The sequence below is a fragment of the Maylandia zebra genome, linkage group LG12 (genome assembly GCF_041146795.1).
Source record: "Maylandia zebra isolate NMK-2024a linkage group LG12, Mzebra_GT3a, whole genome shotgun sequence".
NCBI lineage: Eukaryota > Metazoa > Chordata > Actinopteri > Cichliformes > Cichlidae > Maylandia > Maylandia zebra.
This window is the reverse complement of record NC_135178.1, coordinates 25347898-25368322: the sequence shown is the minus strand read 5'-3', so window position 1 is coordinate 25368322 and position 20425 is coordinate 25347898. Positions and strand designations below refer to the sequence as shown.

Sequence of the window (20425 nt, the reverse complement as noted above, 5' to 3'; positions counted from 1 at the left end):
AGCATTTACTGGATTTATGGATTATGACATCAGGTCTGTCATGAAACTACTTCATCCCTGACTATTTATTCATTGAATTAAGCACAAACTAGACTGAGAAGTTTCCACGGAAGGTCACGGTGGATCAACAGCTTATTGATGCAAAGCAATTGTGAGAGAACAGTGAATCAAAGAGCAGTTGTTTGCTGCTGATCCCTCAATTCCCACACAATCTGTCCTTCCTGGTCAGCACTTTGCACAACAGATACTGCAGAAGATGACAAAGCTGCAAAGATACTTTTATTGATCTGTTGTTTTGCTCGTGCTCCATTGTCTCAACATGTCCTGGACTCACCCTCACTCCCTATCTGTAGCTACATTATATGTGCCATTGTGTCTTTCAGGTGGTTAATGTGTTATTTGTATATGTTGAGCAGACAGTAAATGACTCTGTGTGCTCATACTTCTCTACAGTTTCTGGAAACTGAAAACTAAAAGCTCAGAGTGGGGGAGAATAAAGTCCATATATCTGCCCATTCTATCTCATGTTTATTTAATTTCTGGCTACTTATCATTGTTCAGTCACACATAGATTAGATATACAGGTGTACAGTGTTTGTGCATTTTGTGAAATATGTAAATATGTAGTGCCAAAGACTCACATGGCTAGAAAAAACTCTTTAGAGGGTATCTCCATTTCTATCAACACAAGTTCAAATAGTGTAACGCAAAAGACGTATTACTAACAGCATAAGAGAATAAATGGATGCAGATGATAAAACACAGCTAATAAGCAAAGATAATACCCTCTGGTTTGCAGGCACCTATCTCACTACACCCACAAAGCTCTGCACTGTGGAGATGGTTTGCTACGGTTCAGTAACTGAAAATCACATGTAAAAGTTCAAGAAAATAAAGCTTAAAATAAATAAGTGATTATGACTGAACCCACTGAAGAGAAATACAAGAATTTTGTTTTTCATATTAAACACTTTGTGTATGAAACTTCAAATTCACACCGCATCCTTATTTAAACTCTGCCTCCCGCCTCCCTGAACTCTTTATCTAACACCCAAGAGTCCAGACAATCTGTACATCATATTTACAAAAGAATCTAAGCTTTGACCTCAGTAACACAGGCCTGGAGACCACCAGTTTAAAGGGAAAATGTTGTATTGTTCAAACAGTTCTGAGTTGGTACTGCCAGTTACTGTAATGAGATGCATTGCTAAAGCTCCATTCATGCAGGCCTAGAGAACGGTGAGTGGCAGCCACCAACGTGTGGCTGTCACTAGTGTGAAACTGGTAGCAAAGAGGTAAAGGATGCTGCACAGAAAACATCCTCATGACTGCTTTGGTTGGTAGCAGATTGCTATGATGCAAGTCAGAAATGGAGAAGGTTCACTGACAAAGTAAAAGTTTTAAAACTTCTAAATATAAAAACTTGTGTGTTGTTATTGCAGCAGTAAGACACAGCTCTTACTTTAAAGGTGAAAGGTCTCCATTTGTGGTTTACGTCGCACTCCCGAGTTTCACTACTACTTGGGAAGTAAACGGCAAGTGTTTGCAGACAAGTCAACGTCCAACCACATGCGACTGCAGCTAGCAATCAAAGTGATCACAATGTGGTTTTTCGGTCTGCCACCCTCTTTGTGACCTGGCATCAGCCAGCAGCCACTCGCAAACTATAACAATCTATAATTTGAACAAAACCTCAGCCTTCAACCTCCCATCACACCAACACTGACTATAACATGATTGTTCAATAAGAAAATTCTAAAATTTAAAAAAGTAGAACTAATCATCATAAAATCACAACCAAAGCCGAAGGTCATTTTTTATTCAATGTATTATCGAAAAGGAAGGATGCAATGTTTTCCAAAAACTCACATGTGCTCCTGTGTGTATTAAAAGCTTCATCGGGATTTTATTTAAAAACAGTGGGCTGCCCGCTTTCGTGTAATGGGCTGTTACACGAAAGCGGACAGAGCCAGAAAGCAGCCCTTCGCTGATCCCCAGTTGGTGATGACGAAGAAACACACACACACACACACATGCACATACACTTTCCCACCCTGATGTGAAGTCTGGCCGGAAACAGCCATTTCCCTGAATGTTCCCATCTCTCCTTCGGCATACTCCCTCATCCCTGATTCATTGCCAATAAATCACAGAGAGAAAGACACACACAGAAAGAGTGAGACAGAGTTAGAAAGGGGGAAAAAAAGACTGATATAAAGAGTAAAGGAAAAGGCCGAATAAACCAGGAGTGAAGCACACTGGAGACTGGAAAACAAAAACGAGGGAAAACCAGATGTGTCCTTGTCAACAGTACACAGGGGCGGAGTTCAGATCGCCAATTATGGCTGAGTGCAATTTGAAACAGTGACGTCTTATTGAAGAAAACAGCAACACAGATGCCATGAAAAACACCATTACTAAACGGATATGCTTTATTTCATGGCTACTGGTCAAACTCTAAACAACGGCAAGAAGAGGAAGACAGATTCAGAAGGAGAGAAAAATAAATACAAGGCTTTCGGGCATACGTGCGTCTCGGACTTCCTTCTTAAGACTTTCCTGCAATTTTTACACATGCAGACGCAAAACATTTAAGTCTTTGTTTGCAAAACATGGGCTAAGGATTAAATTCTGTCTGTCTTTTATGTGGGAACATCTCCCACTCCTCAGCTATGTTTACAATAATCAAAGTCATGAAGAAGTACCAAATAACACTGATTGAAACTATTTCCACATTGCTCTCTCTCGTGTTTCCCATCTGCTAATTACAGAAGCCCACTATGAAAGGGTAATGTGCACCACCTGCAAACCCCACCCAACTGAAGAGGCTTTTGATCATGGCCTTCCTATTGTTTACTCTCCAACAGGGGCCCCTGTTATAACCACAACTACTTCCCCTGTCGAACCAACATCAATCAACATCGCACCTCATTACAACACAAGAGATTTCAGTCACCACTCAAACTCAGTTCATTTATTCACGGGTTTAAATTGTCTCCTAAAATAGAAGCCAACATATATGTCCTTGCGGCATTCCAGAGCTGCAAGGTACGTTTAGTAACTGCTGTAGAGCAAACGGAAGTAGAATTAAATTTCCACACTGGACATGCGTATCTTTAAAATTTTAACCTAGAAGGCATGCAGTATAAAGTTAAAGTTATCAATAATTTCTCACAAAATATATAAGCTGCAGCTGCTGAATATTGTGATAATGCCAGCCCGTGTGACAACGTCTAAGTCAACCGCCCTGCTTCTGTTTCAAGAGGGTACACTTTAACCATCGAAGTGCTGTTGCAAGACAGGATGTTCTTCTAAACCTGTTGTTGTTGACATTTCCATGGCAACAAACACAAACTTGATGATGCGTGTTTCCATAGTAACTCGTGTCATTAACCAGGAAGACGCACACTGGCGTGTAGGTGCAAATGAGGTGACGGAGTGACACTGAGATGGAAGCTGATTCATTGTCAGCGTATTCTGCTGCGTCTGTGGCCCAGAGAAAGATGTCCCTGTTCTTACATTATCACTCTGAGCCTGCAGAGACTCTGTGTTTATAATCATATGGCAAACCGTGCAATAAATACTACAAGGCTAAAAATCTTTTTGTGTGGGTGAAAGCATGGTGAAAATGTGGAATCATACAATCTAAATGAAATGATTAGAAGTCCTCGGTTAATTATGACTAAAATCACAATGTTTGGGACAATAAAATCTCATTGATCTCATTGACAGAAGACTCGTGCATGCTTACATTCACAAAGGTTTGCAGTTTGGAATTAAAAATAGTGTGGTCTAAAACAATTTCAGCTGGAACGAAAAGAATTCAGGATTACACAATTTCCAGATATGTTTATCTGGAGAAGGAGCTATGTAAACATGCTCTATATACAGAACCTTATCACATCTGCGCTAAATACAGCAGGACAAACTGAACTAATACACTGCATTCAAGTACAAAAGTACCTTAAAAAAGCCTAAAGTGTGGAGGTTGTTTACTTGATCAACATTAGCAATATTAAACACCCAGATTTTAATTTAACCCCATTATAGGAGTTTTAAAATGTTATTGTAACTCGCCTGCCATTAAACCCACAAGAAATTTCCACAAGCCACTTTTTCCATGCAGTTCCATACAGCTAACAAGGCTGCACTGAGGTTTTAGGATAAGCTTTGGTCTGTTACGATGCCCACTGACCATTTCCCAGCTATTTAACATGGAAGCTAGTTGATGATAAAGTACCAGATCAATTACAAATTACTAACTGCACAATCAGAACAGGCAAGCAGATTTTTGCCAAACTAGTTGGCCAAGATCTCCAGTTATTCACAAAATTCCCCTACAGGGTTTCCTGTCTTGATCAGCAGGGGCAGATGGACCCCCTCATTACGGAGACCACAGATGAAAATGAGAGCAAAATGAGGCCCATTACCACACGGGCGTGACTAATATCCCTCTTCAGACCTCTCCACGCACGCTGGACACATGCACACATATCAGACGTGCGCGCGCAACTTACACGTGTGGACAAGGAAAATGCTCGGCGTGCACACCGAGATGCTTGTAAATCAATAACGTTACACAGAAACAAAGACGAGGGGAAGTTGGTAATAAACTTTGGCTCTATTAAATTGACCAGATCTCGGGCTGCTCTGCAGGGGGTGTCTGGCTCATGCACTTTATGAACCTATAGGTTTGTGTCGGTGCGTAAATGTGTGTATATTCCCTAATCATCCCTGATGTCATTAGTGCTAAACACTAGCTCAGCCTGATTCCTCCCCACTAAATATCCTACTTTTTCTCTTGCCCCCCTCACTTTTTCTTCTCTTTCTTCCTAACCACCTCTACAACAACTGACCAATGCTGCATATGTATCCACACATGTGTGCTTCATCTTTTCAAATATCCACTCTGGTCCTCATTTCCTCAAATGTCTGCAGCGGATTCATTACCGTACTGGATTCCACAATCATCAACCTCTAATCCACCGCTAGTCTAGCGCCAGCTTGAGGTCCAAAAATCCTGTTTTACCAATTTGTTTTCCCCTTGTCCTCTACTTTTTCTTTTAACCTTTTATTCCCGTGGCTGTCCTCTGTCTGTACAGTCATGCCATCACCTATAGTCTCAAGTAGCATCTCCCATTTCCCCTCCCTTTGTCATTTTCCACTGAAGCTCATCATTTTGTGGCTTAGATCTATTTTAAGTTTAAGTTTCAGCTGAATTGATCCAAAATAAACCACAGGAGATACAGAATTCAAAATAGTGATATCAAGGGTTTACAATTTTCCATCTAATGATCCAATCATAGCCTCAGCTATTTAAGTCAGTCCTCTCTTGCCTTCCCGTTTCTGCCGTTTTATGCTCCTACCTTTGGTTTTTCTCTTTACCTTTGCTGATCAGATCTGCAAGGTGATTTATAGCCTTACAACAGGCTGATAGATGGAGGGAAAAGGAAAGAAGGAGTAGTAGATCAAGAGGAGAGGGGGTGAGGAGAAATTGGGCTGTTTGGCGTTTGAAGTACATGAAGGAGTAATATAAAATACACCTGGTTGGTCCATGGGGCACTCTGTTCGCTGAAACAAAGGGAGGGGAGGGAGATGCAGGGGAGGAGAAGAGGAGAGGGCCAGGCCGCAGGGGAGAGAGGGGAGAGGAGTGGATGGATTGGGGGGGAGGGGTCACTCAGTGTTTCCTTTCAGGATGGCTTTTATGGTGTAACTTCAAACGCTGACCTCCCACACCCCTGCCCCTATATCCCCCCTGCTCCCTCGCTCCATCCGTCCGTCCGTCCATCCGTCCCTCCCTCCTCTTTCTCACTATTGTGCACGGCCAAGTGGACAGTAATTGGCTATTCTTTCGTGAGGCTGATTTCAGCACTCTCTGCCCCCACCCCATAGGAACAGTCCCTTTTGCTGCCCCATAGAACTAAGTGTATTTGTGTATATATATGTGTGTGCTTATGTTGTAAATAAGCCAGACGATAGGTATCAGGTGGGTTGAAGGGAGGAGGGGGTGGGGGTAGGGACCGCTCTGACATTTCATTCACGTGTGCTCCAAATTACAACACAGGAATTGAAAGGAGCTGAAGCTAATTGAATCCAGAAAAAAGGTCATGCTCCAACATGAGATCTTATTTAAAATAAACTTTTAAGCACACCTTAAATATGTATACCCCTGCTTTCACTGGAAGCAGCAGTACAAAGAGAGAAAATGTGAAACCCTAGAAATAAAGTGGATGTAAAGAGCAGTGTTTTATTTCCTCCTCCAAAATTTTATTCAAAGACTCCGGGGGCACCTAATTTATTCATGACATAAAATACATTGTAGAAAAAGATGAGTAGCTTTGCAAATGTTTCCTACAGTGTACAACATCTGAACATATTGCGAGTGATATATAAAAGCTGCTCCACTCTCGCTAATGACTTCTGGCCCTCTGTGGCTTATAGATCAGTGTGTGTTCATTAATGATGCAGGCGTGTGCAAGTCCATGTGTCAATTAGTGGGTGGAGGGGATTAGCAGTCTCCAGAGATTCCTAATTAACACTACACATACTCACACGGGCTAAAGCATCATTTTTGGATTGTTTTTAATGGAATTTTTACTATTTTATTTGCTGGTAAATGAGAAGAAAACTGTTTGCAAAGGAAAGTTCCAGAAAGTATCTCCTCAATGTCAAAAAAGTGCAATGATGTCCACCTCCCTGAGAGAAACACAGACACCTACCCACACACACGCACACACACTTACCAAGGCCACACACATGCTATGTGATGTATACAAGCTCTTAAAAGGTTAAATATGTAGACAGAGGACACAACATAAACACAGACTTAAACAAGTACAGGGCAGACTGTCCTCACAGACGTAACACATAAACAGAATTAGGGATAATTGTGTTTTCAGAAAAACAAGAAATACTGTAACGATCAGCTACTTTAAGTGGAGAAAAAAAAATCAAGGTGGTTAGAATGAAAGAGGCTTTCAAACAAGCTAGGGGACATGTCCAAGAGTTAGAAGTAGAGCAGAGTGAAGGTAGATGGAGTTTTTAATACAGCAGAGTGCCTCCTACCTCTTTGTAGTTCACCTTGGGCTCCATTCTCTTCCGCTTTCTGCCCTTCCCGTGATGACTCTGACTGAGGAGGATCCATTTTACAACCTGCAGGAGGGAGAATTGGGGGGATGAAGGCGGGAAAAAGAAGAGCGTGTAAAGGTAGACAAGTGGAGACAGCAAAGTAGCAGGGTTTGAGTGAGAGGGAAGAGAGCGTGAAGGAGAATCAGGAAAAAAGGGGACAACCGCAGAAGAAATTATGACAGGGTGTAATGATGACACAGACAGAGAGAGAGAGAAAGAAGGGGTGTACAGTAGAGAAAAGAGTAAATAGCAAGAAGTAAATGTAAACCAAATCAAATCTCCATGAAAAAAAGTAAGGTTAACAAGCCATTAGCATGACGGCACAATAATATATAACAGTCTACAGCTCCTTCCTTCTCACAGGCTCACATTCACTCGTGCTCCAACCCAAACAAGTGGCTGAGACAAAAGAGTTCTAGTGAAAGTATGTTGTTGTAACAGAGCCTGGAGTGCAACAGCCAATCACAATCAAGGCCAAAGTCATATCTACCAACATTGGTTCCTTTTGTTCCACATGAATTCACAGAAACACACGACTACAGGAAAAGTCAAGTTCCCAAAAAGTATGTAAAGTAAATGTAAAGTATGTAAAGTAAATTAATCACGTCTACAGCGCAGTCGCTTAAGCACAGTTCCTGTTTTAAGGTAGTTAAAATACAAATAATTACTTTTTACAGAGATACAACTGGGAGAACTGGAAAATATAGGCAAAGCAATTAAGAACAAGATGAGAGCTTTAAGGGAAATCTGATAGGCTGCACAGAATGACACGCAACAGATGTAGAGCGCTGTGTGCCGCACTTCACTCAGAGACAGACAGAGGGAGAGACTGAAACGAAAGTGAGCAGATGAGAAAAAGAGAGGTAAAGGGAGTGCAAGAGAGGTAGAGATAAGAGATGGTATCAATCCCTGTGAAGCGGAGGACACAACCAGATGGTAGAAAAACAAAGCAAGTAAAGAGAAACAGTGGCAGAGTAACACACCGAAGGAAACGAGGCTGATGGGAATCAGGTGACAATCATATCAAGCAATCTAAGGTGCAATATTTGAAAATCTGAGTGCTTCCTTGCCACTCCCTGAAGATGAGAGGAAGGGACAGGGAAAGAAAGAAGAGGAGGAAAGAAAGAGAGAGAGAAAGAGTGCCTACCTCTGCTTTGACTTCTTCCACCAGCCTTGCCTGCGACCACACGGCGCTCCTTTCATACAGCCACTGAACGAGAGAGAAGAAGGGAAAGCAGTGAGCCAGGGGCAAGTGATCAGGACAGAGTGGAATGCTTTGCAGAGGCAGAGAAGGAGAGAGAGAGAGAGAGAGCAAAGCAGGAAGGGGAGGGAGAGAGAAGAGAGGTGGGAGGAGAGGGAAGAGGTGGGAGCGCTATCACTTGTTCCTCTGACGGAAACTCGCAACTTGACTCCGGAGGATGAGAGAAAGGAGTAAAGAGGAGGAAGGGGTGGTGTACGAAAAGGAGGGGGGGGGGGGATCACCTGATTTACAAGCAACTACAGGACTGATAGTCACCTTAGTCCTCCACCATTACACGCACACATATATGTGCAGTCATTCATGCAAGCGAACATCTACGCACCCACAGCCCTTACTCTCTCACCTTATTTAAGCCCTCAGCAAAGCCGCTGCTCAAGTGATGTGAATCACGCACCAGAGCGATGATGCCATGTGTACACGTGTGCTTGCGGGTGTGTACGTGGAGTGGGGAAAAAGAAGGAGACAGACAGGAGTGCGTGGAAGCAAGGTGTTCACAATGTCACACAGCTCACTCACACACACAGGCAGCAGCGACACACGATATTCGCCTCAGCCTCAATCCACGGTATGCACTCCACAGACGTTCCCACGCACACACACAGAGCCGCGCTGTGTTTCAGGTATTAGCGTTACCATAGCCACACACACACACACACACACACACACACACACACACACACACACACAAAGTTCAATACTATAACTGGATGCCTGCGTAGTTCTCTACAAGTATTATACAAAAGTGTCTGCTGCTCAAGCAGAAATAGCATGAAGGTGTGTGTACAAGGCAAGGATGGAGAGACACAGAGAGGTACAGAGAGAGGGAGGTTTTGAGAGTGGGTAGTGTAGAATGTAGTGAGTGTTGAAGTACTAAATTGCCATTGTGTAACAGGATACCACACATAACTCTTGCTGCCTAGATCTCCACTGCCATTCCCTGAATAGCAAGACCTTTGTCTCTCTCCAACTCTCTCGTCCTGCGCCTGCATCTCTGTGGTGTCTCTCTAGTCTCTTTAGTGAATCGATATTTGACTGCGTGTAGAAGTTCACAAGTTGCATCTCTTTCCCTCTTAAGTGCCTCTCATTCATTTCATACTCGTAAATGGTGACGTCTCTGTCTTTGTTTCTCAGATCCTTTCATGCTTTGGTATTTTTGCTTTAACCATATTTTACTTGAAATGTCTTTGCACGGATATACTTAAAGTTCTTCACAGCAGTCTTTTCATTTGATAAATAATGTGAATACATCCAGTTTTTCCAACTGTAAAGCTCCGGATCTGGACACATCCGGATATGTTTAGAGGAAGTGTATTTATATCCAGATTTGTTAATATGAAGCTCAGTTGTGTGAAAAAATATTTGCCACATTCCTGATTTCTTAGTTTTTCCCATATCTGTCACACATATGTTTAAGATGTTTGTAGGATGGATTAACTACTTTTGGAAAGCTGAGTTTAATTTCACGACCCACACCGAGACCTGATTACTGTGAGACCTGTTGAATACAAAAAAAATGACTTAGCTACAAGCTGCAACACATCATGCCACAATTCAAGGATAAAAAAAACAAAGCCATTGACATGTATCAGTCTGGAAAGGGTTAAAACATCCATTAATTCTGCTCTCTACTAAAAAGTCCTGAAAGAGAATGTCGAGCCCATCAGTTCATTATGGAGCTAGACAATGATTCAAAACACACCTCTGAATGGTTAAAAATAAATGAATATATTTACACATATATATGGTCAAAGTCTGAACTTAAATCCGATTAAGCATCATTAGCTTGAACTTTAACAGATTGTTCAAACTCAAAAAACCCTCCGATGTGGCTGAACTGCAACAATTCAGCAAAAAAGAGTAGGCCGAAATTCATCCACGGTGATGTGAAAGACTCACTGCCAGTTATCACAAACACCTAATTGCAGTTTTTGCTGCCAAGGATGGCACAACTAGTTATTAGGTTTAGGGGTCGATTACTTTTTCATGTAAGTTTGGATAGCTTTTTTCCCTTAATAAATGAAATCATCATTTAAAAACCCCATTTCATATGTACTCGGGTTATTTTTTTTCTAATATTACAATTCAGACAAATTAAACAAATTAACATTAAGAAATTAAAATTAAACCAGGAAGGGAAAAAATACCTTTTTATATTTTTATATATATTTTAAAAATTAGACTGAAAATCAAACTTATTTGGTGAACACCTTCAGGATATTTGTCTTAATTAAGTTTTATTGCTACAAAACACATACGTGTTGCTGTATTGCACAAGTGTGAGAGCAAATTTTTACAAAGACAGAGCTCTAGGTATTGGTACTATTTTCTTTGTCAAATCCCAGAGTTTCATTTTGCTCTTTTAAAGATTTTTAGGTTTAGGAAATCTAAATCTAATACCTGCCAGGAAGATCAAAAAGCATCAATTATGTACTAGGTAAATCAGCAGCACTTAAATCAGTATATGACAACTGGTAATTAATACAAAAAATAAACACTATCATGTAGGTGTAGTTTAAGTAGAAGAAGGAGCTAAAAGCTCTGGTGAATCAATGAATCAACAAAATATTCCATGCTACATCATAATCCCAATGGGAACTCTTGAGGTCTAAAATAAACCGACACTGGCCTTCTCATTCTCCATCGTTCAGCACAGGATTGGTGGATGTCATTGTTTATTATTAGGCCAAATCATTTCCTGCCTTTCTTCAATTCAAGCACATTCAAGAGCAAAGGAGGCAGAGAGGAGAAAGAGATTTTAAAAATGTGTTTGTGCCCAGTGTACATAATGCACAAGCACTTGCATTTGTGAAAGGTTTCAATCGATCGGGCTGATCTTATTAGCCATCGCTCTGACTGGCACATCAAACACAAAAAAAGCCTCTGCAAAAACAATCAGCTTTCATCCAATCGGGTGTGAAAAAACAGCGGAGCACTCCCTCCGCACTGTCCTTTCCACCCTGAGAGGCCCCTGGAAGACTCAAGTTACATCATCGCATCCAGAAGGTGAAGGCTCCCAGACACAGGAACAGACACTAAAAACTGCACACACGCACAGTGGTAATTAAGATCTGTAACCATGGAGATGGCAGAATTGAAGAAGCTGTTGGAGTGGATTGATTGTCTGAGCAATCCTAGTATTTGTAACCCTTTGAGGGGGCAGATAAAGCAGGACTGCTCACCTCACCAAGATACAGTAGCAGTCTTGCAATGGCTAAATATAACTTAAAGATGGATGTGACCACCATGATGTTAAAAACTGGTTTGTGAAATCCTGTGTTAAAGCTAAGGTTAGCATTATGACTATTTGGGGGGTTATAACTACCTTGCTTGGTGGAGTACACATTCCTAGGTCAGGGTGTTAATAACTGCACAAGGTGCTCAGTTCAGTAACTTCTGTTAGTTGAAGCCGAGCAAGGTTGGCACCTACCTTTAATGCAAAGCGGTCACAATCTTAATATACATAACCTTTTATAACCAATTTAAATATAAGCCATTTTTAACAAATGGTTTCTGAATTATTGCACACAATTTAAACTACAGTAGTTAATAATATTCCCTGCTGCGTAGCCATTTTAAAGCTGTTCTTCTGATGTAGCGTCATGCCATACCGGATGCGACACAACCAATGTGGCAGATGCGACACGAGAAGCTTCCATTAGACGTGAGACAATGGAGGAAAGTGGTTCCTGGATGTTGCTGGCTGCTGCTCATAATTCAGAACTCCGTCACCTTGTCTAAACACATCTGGGGGTTAAAAGAAAACCAAGATGGCAGCTGCCAGAATGTGAAAGTCAGGGCTTCAAAATGGGACTTCACAAACCTGTGAGTGACCAGGATTGAACCAGTCTTTCTACGGTTCATGGTAATGCCAGCCAGGTTGTTGCCACAGTAAGTAAACATTAACTACTGAGTAGTAAGAATGGTTGTAAAACATTAAAACAATGAAATCTTCAGTGGACTACAAGAAAAACAATGCACTGGGAATTGCAACCCTGTAAGCACAATTACAACAATTAGTGAGACTAAATTACTGCATTATTGTGTACAATGAAGCCTAAGTAATACTGATTTATCTTAAACATTACAATGAAGAACAAATTCCAACACAGTTTTTATCTACTTAAAGAGCTGTCAGGCTTAAAAGTGAGGAATTGCCTTGTTTTTTTCATAAACTGGTATTTAATTATTTTAAACTCAGCCAAAAAAAAAAAAAAATACTGAAGGACTTTTCGTACCTTTGGAATTCCCGGCTGATCGAGCCAGTCACCATGAATAGCACCGAGGGTGAGGCCTTTTCTGGAACACAATGGCACAAGTGTTAGTATTATTCCTATTATTACAGCAATGACTGTTATTGCCCAAGACGCACTGTAAAAACATCGTTCTGGGAAAATACTGTTAGGGTTATGGCAGACTTGAGATTTAGGCCAACACCTTAAACAAAAAAGGGGCACACCCACCTTCCTATACATGGGCAAGAAAAGAGGCATGCACAGACAATGAATTGGAGTTATACATATGGACATGCAAAAAAAAAAAAAAAAAAGAGTCTATGTATATGCATGTCTGAGTAGTTGAAAGGAGGCCAAATTGGATGGTTTGCATGTGGAAATAGTCAAACACCATACAGAGAACACACACAGTGACTGGGCTGACTTGCAAAGACAAATGTGAATGCAAACAAACATCCCACATTCAGCCTCGTGTATTTATGCAAACAGTAAAGTATACATCAAGTATACACACAAAGTGCACAAAGAGTCGAAGAGTAACTAAATATCAATCCTACCCGCCTGTGCTTAGAGAGAAAAAATTCCACTCTTGGCTACTCTGAAGGTTTCAGTGCAGTATAAGTATACAGTAATACCTTCACTGAAACATTTTTATTTTTTATTTCTGGATAGTATTTTTTCTTTATTAAACACATGCAATTCAGGCTCCCCCACATTTTCCAAACTTATCCCTAAAAGGACACGTTGAGAAAAATAACAGACACAGAATGTAAATAGGTCTATTTTGTAAATCTATTATAATTGTCACAATGGGTTTAACCTCCTGTAGTGACCATTTAAGGCAATCTTAAACTCAGTTCATCAGGCTCAGTCACCTTAATCTTATTCCAACTTGTAAAAGTCAAAATGTATTCTCAGTGGTTTAAGCTCAAAGTTAATTATAGAAAGATAACATGCTCACAAAAACAATCTGTTGCCTTGAGACAAACTTGAAAACAAGCAACCAACCTAATTCTCAACATTGCTCATGTGACTAAATTGGCTTTTTGTTGCGGGGTTGAGGCTGAGCTCCTCGCTCCCGCACACTAGCTGAGCTCATCTAGTGCATTTCTAGGCAAATTAAAAGAGTGGTGTATTGGGAAACTACACTTTAAAGCATATTAGAAGAAGCAATACTCCAAATAAAACATCAACTTGCTTAAAAACCAAGGATTAAGAATGTGATGAGCGACTTCATCACAAGCGCATTTAAACTCTTGGCATGATTGAAATTATAGACAGAGTCTAGAGACTAAACATATGCCACACCAACAGTGAGAACCCACAAAGTCGGATTACATGGGATTATGTCAGCATACTTCTCTTGTGTGGCAAACAAAAGGTTAATACACTTAATATACCACATGACTCATCAAGTGATGCTTAATAATAGGTCTAGTGAGAAATAAGCTTCATCTCTCACGAGAGCATATGAGGCATGTATCTACCCGTTCCGTTCTGTGACGCTAAAATGTAAACTTCACTTTAGTTTCACTAATTAGTCATCTCTTAGTGACATGTAAGAATTCACAATTAAGTCTATATGTTTTTGGACAATGACATGTTTTGTATTTTGCCTCAGAACACCACCACTGTGGATTTTAAATTTTAAAAAATAGTGCAGAGTTTAATTAAAAGGATTTAGCAAAAGTACTGCATTTTGTAAAGTAATGTGATACACTTAGAAAATGTTGAATGTGAGGACCGTTTTAATATTCGCAGGAAGTCGCCAAATGCTGTTTTTCCTCCCTTGAGATGCTGTGCTAGCCCTTTACTGTGGCCACCGTCAGTTGCTGCTTGTCTGTGCGCCTCTTCGCCTTCATTTTTGTCTTCAGTAGCTGAAAAGCATGCTCTACTGGGTTGAAACCAGGCAACTGACTTGTCCATTAAAAAATATCCAATTCTTTGCCTTAATAAACTCTTGTGTTGCTTTTGGAGAATGTTTTGGGGCATTTTCCATTTGTCCTGTAAAGTTTTTGCAGCATTTGGTTGAAGCTTAGCAGAAAGTATAACCCTGTACACTCCAGAATTCATCCTCCTACTTCTCTCAGCAGCCATCAATAAACACTAGTGACTCAGTTCCACTGGCAGCCATACATGCCTATGCTATAACATTGCTTCCAACATGTTTGACAGATGATGTGATACGCTTTGGATCATAAGCTATTTTTCTTACTTTCTCCATACTTTTTATTTCCCATCATTTTGGTGCAAGTTAATATTGGTTTAATTTGTTCTTTTAGATGTTTTCTGAAAAAGGTCTAGTCGTCAGTGTAACAAGTGGTTTCCATTGTCATCATTGCCACACAAAAGACAACACTAGGTTCAATTCCACCAGGCAGCTAGGACTTTCTATATGGAGTTCACATGTTCTGATGTTTGCACGTTTGCTCTCATTATCTCCCACAGCATCTTAGATTAATCAGAGATTCTAAATTGGTTGTGGCTTTATGTGTTAGCCCTGCAACAGATCAGTGACCTGTCCAAGATGTACCCTCCCTCTCGTCCTATGGCAGCTGGGCTCCAGCTCCAAGAGAAAATGGATCGGTGGTTTTAACAATGATATACCTACTTACTCAAGAGTGTTCTTGACTTGCATAGACGTTATGAAGGGCTTCTTTTTTTAAACCAAGGAGAGAATGTGCACTCACTTTAGCTTTCCTACACTGTCTTTGAGGGCTTTGGGTGCTACTGGCCAGTGCAGTGTGATCTTTAACTATCAAAATAACTTATTTTGGCATTTCACCCCAATGATGACCTTCATTTACATCTACACCTCCTTGTACCTCACCATGAAAGTTCTAATGAACAGATCCAAATGCAAAGTAAACTTTGATTAAACAAAGTAAAGATTTTTTATCTGCTTAATTTGTAGAGGAAACTGGGATGTACTGGCCATGAAACTGCTTGTCAGTCAATTACTTTTGAATCTCTCAAAATGTTAACACACTTTTTATTATCAAGATGTAGGAAAGGATATCCACTACAAAATATATAATTTATAGAATATGATGCTGGATATTAAACAGAACATAAAGTATTTAAAATGAGCTCAACAACTAAACATCTGCACCAGTATTTTTAAGATATTTAACACTGATAGGAAACATTTTTCTGCATAATAATTATTCTGAATTTTGATACTTTACGCAAAATTTGTCCAAAAATACAATTTTATGTGCAATGAGGTGTTTTATTGCTTAGTTTCCTAAAGGAATTGCTTGAAAAATTCCTCAATACAGCATACAGGCAATGCGCATGGTATGTTTTTGATTTCTGTGTGTGCTTGGGGTCAGGGAGTGAGAGGTTTGGGATTGTCTCTGGTTGCCTTTCTGTAAAAGTCCCTGCATGCCACTGTTCCAAGGATACATGACCTCACATCACGAAAAGACTGGCCATGACCCAGAGCAGCAACTGTCTATTCTAATCTTAAACCCTTCTATTTCACTGAGCTGTTTACTGAAAGAGGCATCAAATCCAAATATTGACTCTGCCCAACTCCCTCTGTTTAATTCAATCAATCTCTTCTCGTCCAGCAGCAGCACACTCCACATGACAGAGAAGGCAGAAAGAAAACACTGAGAGCCGACAAATAGATGCTCGAGAAAAGAAGAGTAAGAAAAGAAAGGGCTGATAATGTGAATGACAGACAAGGAAGAAAACGTGGGACAGCAGGACAAGACACATGAAGAGGTTAATGAGGCAATCGGCAGAAAAAGAAAGTTGAATGATTAAGAGAGTGCAGAGAGAGTGAGAGAGAATTAGAGAGGAGGAGAGCAGGAGGAGAAGTTATCCTTTTACACTTCAGTGAATATGAGAGTGAATGAGACTGTTCACCTAACAGAACTGGTGTTGGATGCTTCAGTTTGCCATATTTCCACAGTGGGACCAAACGCATTTCACATTAAATCTATTAACATATCACATCTGCCACTGAAAGTTTAAAAGCTACATTGAAACAAACAAAAAATAATCATCTTTAACCGCATCTCATATTTGTCTGCAACTAGAAACTAAGACTACTCCTGCTATAGTACAAACCAAATTGGTTTTAATGCATCTTTACATTATTCATGAATTACACTGCAGAGATTTCTCATAGCAAACAACATACCTTTCCATGCCGGGAAAGCTAATCAGTAACATTTGCAGGAAATCCTGTTTAAAACAGAACAAAAGAAAAAGACAAGCAGAAATGGAGTCGTTTAGGTAGATGTGGGAGGAAGACAAAAAGAAAAGAGAAAGGCATACCTGATCTTAAGTCAAGAGTACAAGGTCAAACAGTGTTTATGTTACTTCCTCTATTTAGTGGGAGGACTCAATCTGTGACTGAAGTAACAGGAGCCAGGTGGAACTCATATGCACACACACACACAGTTCCAGGTGGGATCACTCAGCTTTGTGGCCCCACCAGAATAAACACATGTGCCTCTGTTGATGTACAATCATCAATTTGAGAGAAAGCTATTGTAACAATGTGGCAATCAGGTTTACATCAGCCTCCCAATAATTTATAAAAGCAGCAAATGTGCTGGAGAGACGGGTCGAATTAAATAGTTCACACGTGAGCTAAAATGTTATCAGCAGCCTCTGAAGTAGCAGCAGAGATATGTTTCCAGCCTCACCTGGGACAAAATTAGATGGCCGTGGTATTTCTTCACAAATAATTGGAAGAATTCAATAAACTGTTGCTCTCCCACTTGACTGGCCAAGAACCTGAGGAGAAAGTAGCCCTGGACAAAGGGTGAGACATGCAAACAATCAATTATAGACAAAATTCTAAAGCACCAAACAAGAAAGCTCACAGAAATTTTAAAAAAACAAAGAGATACTATAAGTTTATTCGATACTTTGATTGGATCTGGTTCTTTTATTTGTCTTCATTAATTCCCTCCTTTCTTTGTTCATTTCCCACCTTCCTACTACGACATTAGTCTCACCTTGAGGTAGTGGACTTGCATGAAGGGTTTTTCAGGGTTGAGGGCATGCTTAACTGTGGAGGAGCCAGATTCACTGACCTGACCAGTCTTCTCCATGTTAGGTCTGCAGGAGGGCAAACAGAGCAGGGAAGAAAAAATTGCTCACAGAAACACTGAACAAGTGAAGAGATGGACGTACAGCACACAAAGCGAGATTTTCAGCACACACCATCAGCAGTACTGTGCACAGGTACATGACAAGACCAGAAGGCAAAACAGGAGTGAGATGTTGGAGAACAGGAGCACATTTTTATTTTATCTTGCTCTCAAGACATTTTAGTTGCAGGAAAACCACCATTTCAACAGAGCAAGAGTACACTGTCAGCAACACTAAATGGCACCACTCAGGCCATTTCTCAATGGTGAACACATTGCCAAGTTGCCACACTTTGCCAGAGGCAGGCTGGAAATAAAACTGTGGATTTATAATAGCATACTATAGTGTTTATATGACCTCACAGTGCTGTGCTCTAACTTTTACTGCCCGTGAGTCATGGAGCGAACATATAACACTTGCGCACAAAAAAAGCACCCCTGACTACCAGCACAAAAGAGCCACGCTCTGGGTTTCATTTTCCCCGTCACGAAGATACAAATCATCCCCTCAACCTCCATAAAACACACAAACAAACACGCATAAAACCAATAAAAAACCAGACAAACAAATCCCTGACATGGGATGCTGTGCAATGATAGTTTTAGTTAGCTGGTATTGATCAGAATGAGCAGATTAACTCAGTGTGCCAATAGGAAGGCCTTGAAGGATCACCCTCCTGCCAAGTCGATACGGCAGGCGCCTGGCCCACCAATCAATACACCCTTCATCACTGGCTTGCACTTTTCCACAAGACCGCTTCATGACAGAAGCGGCCAGACACACACACGCAGACGTACATGGACGATCGGAAAGGCTAAAGGCACAGAGAGTCACATGTGACTGTTTAAATTTTTGACTTGAGCTTAAGCAGGGAGCCACAAGTTGGTCAAATATTTGATTTACACAAGTGTTTGTCCAGCCATGGTGAGCAGAAGAGGGAAGGCAGGATGCAGAAGAGAGGGGGGTAAAGCAGACTAGGGCTGAGGACAAGACAAGGAGGAGGTGTGGGAGAAATCAAGGGCAGAAGATAGACAGGAATGTTTGGTTTGCTTAGTGTACTGAAAGAGAGGAAGTCATCAGCTTCCTGGAATTTCTAAATTCAACTGGTCATTCTTTCAAGCACTTTCATCATGCATCTGAGGGCGTGTTCCCACTTGTGTGGATGTATGCATGTCATATAAATGCTGTGCGAGAGAAATCGCTATGGAAATGACCTGATTTCGGAAAATCTGCCTCAGAAAATCAAACTAATGATGTTGACTCTCCAGAAATAAAGACTTTCATTATTCTCAGTCTGTCAGTGACTGTATATAATGAATAACACATTTGGATATAACAAACGGGCTACAAGTTAAAACTTAAAATATGCAATATAGTGTTTGTTTTATATGTGGTTCCTTTATATCAACATTTTCCTTTAAACACTGGATTTTTTTTAAAACTTGCTCTCTGTCCAGTCACCTGCTCATTTCAGCCTGTGGCTGTCTGTTCCTTGCGATAAGATGAAATGGACTCTTTTTAAGACAGCGGGATGTGCTGTACCCCTGGGAACTTGTGTGTATGTGTGGGTCTGAGAGGAAAAAGAAGGATTAGGACAAAAGATGAAAACAGTGACAGAACATGTACTGTCTTTCCACGGAAAATGTAACCATTTCTTATGTCAGAGACACTAGCAGACCACGGAGAGACAAAATGTTGATTCATCACTGTCATGTTAAACAAAGGGACTTCAGCCTTCTTTATAAGGGATTTATTGATGTGTGAATCCCTGGGTTTTGCTGCCTGTCTTTGTCAGGGATGATTAACTAAAACTTTAGGAGGAAACGGTGCTTGCTGCCTTCAGCGTCTCGTAATAGCTAAATGTATTTCAGAATAAATGGCGTTCTTATCTGACTTGTAGGGCAGTGAGAGGGGGGGTGTTTGTCTGTGTGTGTGTGTGCATGCGTAGCCGTGCGTACACCTGGGTGTGTCTGAGATTGAAAGGGAGAGAAAAAGCGAGAGGAAATCAGGAGCTATTACTGACAGAACTTAATGTCAAACGAGAACACACATACACACACGAGAGGTTTATAGCTCCGTGAGCCATATCCTGACAAATTACACTGGGTTGACTGTGGAAACCGGATAAGGTAGAGCAGCGCTCCCAGCAGCCCAGTAAATCAGCAGGGAGAATGGCGTCTGGCCCAGGCTGCCCTAAATATAACTCATCTGAAATGGACTGATAAACACTGGCCACTGGGGCCCCTGCTGGATCATGGGGTGTCAATTGTGACCTACTGAACTTGGAAAGAACAACCTACCATTTAGCCTTTGTGTGTGCATTTGTGTATGGTGAGGACATCTCTTTGTATATATCCCACTGTGGTTTCCTTTCGTTCCCTTCAGCAGATCCTTAGAGAGTCTTCACTGTGTTGTGACACTGAGTTAGTGTTTATGTGCATGTGGTTCTAATGCAAATGAAGTTACATGTGGACTTGGGCACAAAGGTTGTGTATTCCACATGAAAAAGTGATCTGTGTCAGGACTTTGAGGGCCCTACAAGATACAATAACTAAAAGTGTAAAAAATAGATTAAAAAAAAAAAACAATAAAGGCAAGCTGACAGAGACAGAGGTGGTTCCTAAGTTACTTTTTAAAGGTATCATTAGTGTCCACAGATCTTCATGAGGTTCCACAACCTCAAAAGCAC

At 40.8% G+C, this 20425-nt stretch overlaps 1 protein-coding gene across 4 annotated transcripts in view; it reads right to left on the bottom strand.

The window, feature by feature from the left end:
- The window catches only part of aopep (aminopeptidase O (putative)), a 91779-nt gene that overhangs the window by 30562 nt on the left and 40792 nt on the right, over positions 1-20425 (bottom strand). For 3 of the 4 annotated variants that reach the window (XM_012918026.3, XM_012918027.3, XM_076890945.1), the window contains 6 exons: positions 17601-17703; positions 17286-17393; positions 16775-16818; positions 12625-12685; positions 8276-8338; positions 7066-7152 (listed from right to left, as the gene is read on the bottom strand). In XM_012918026.3, the coding sequence (XP_012773480.2) occupies positions 7066-7152; positions 8276-8338; positions 12625-12685; positions 16775-16818; positions 17286-17393; positions 17601-17703 (466 nt within the window). The other variant, XM_012918028.3, reaches the window with a different exon arrangement.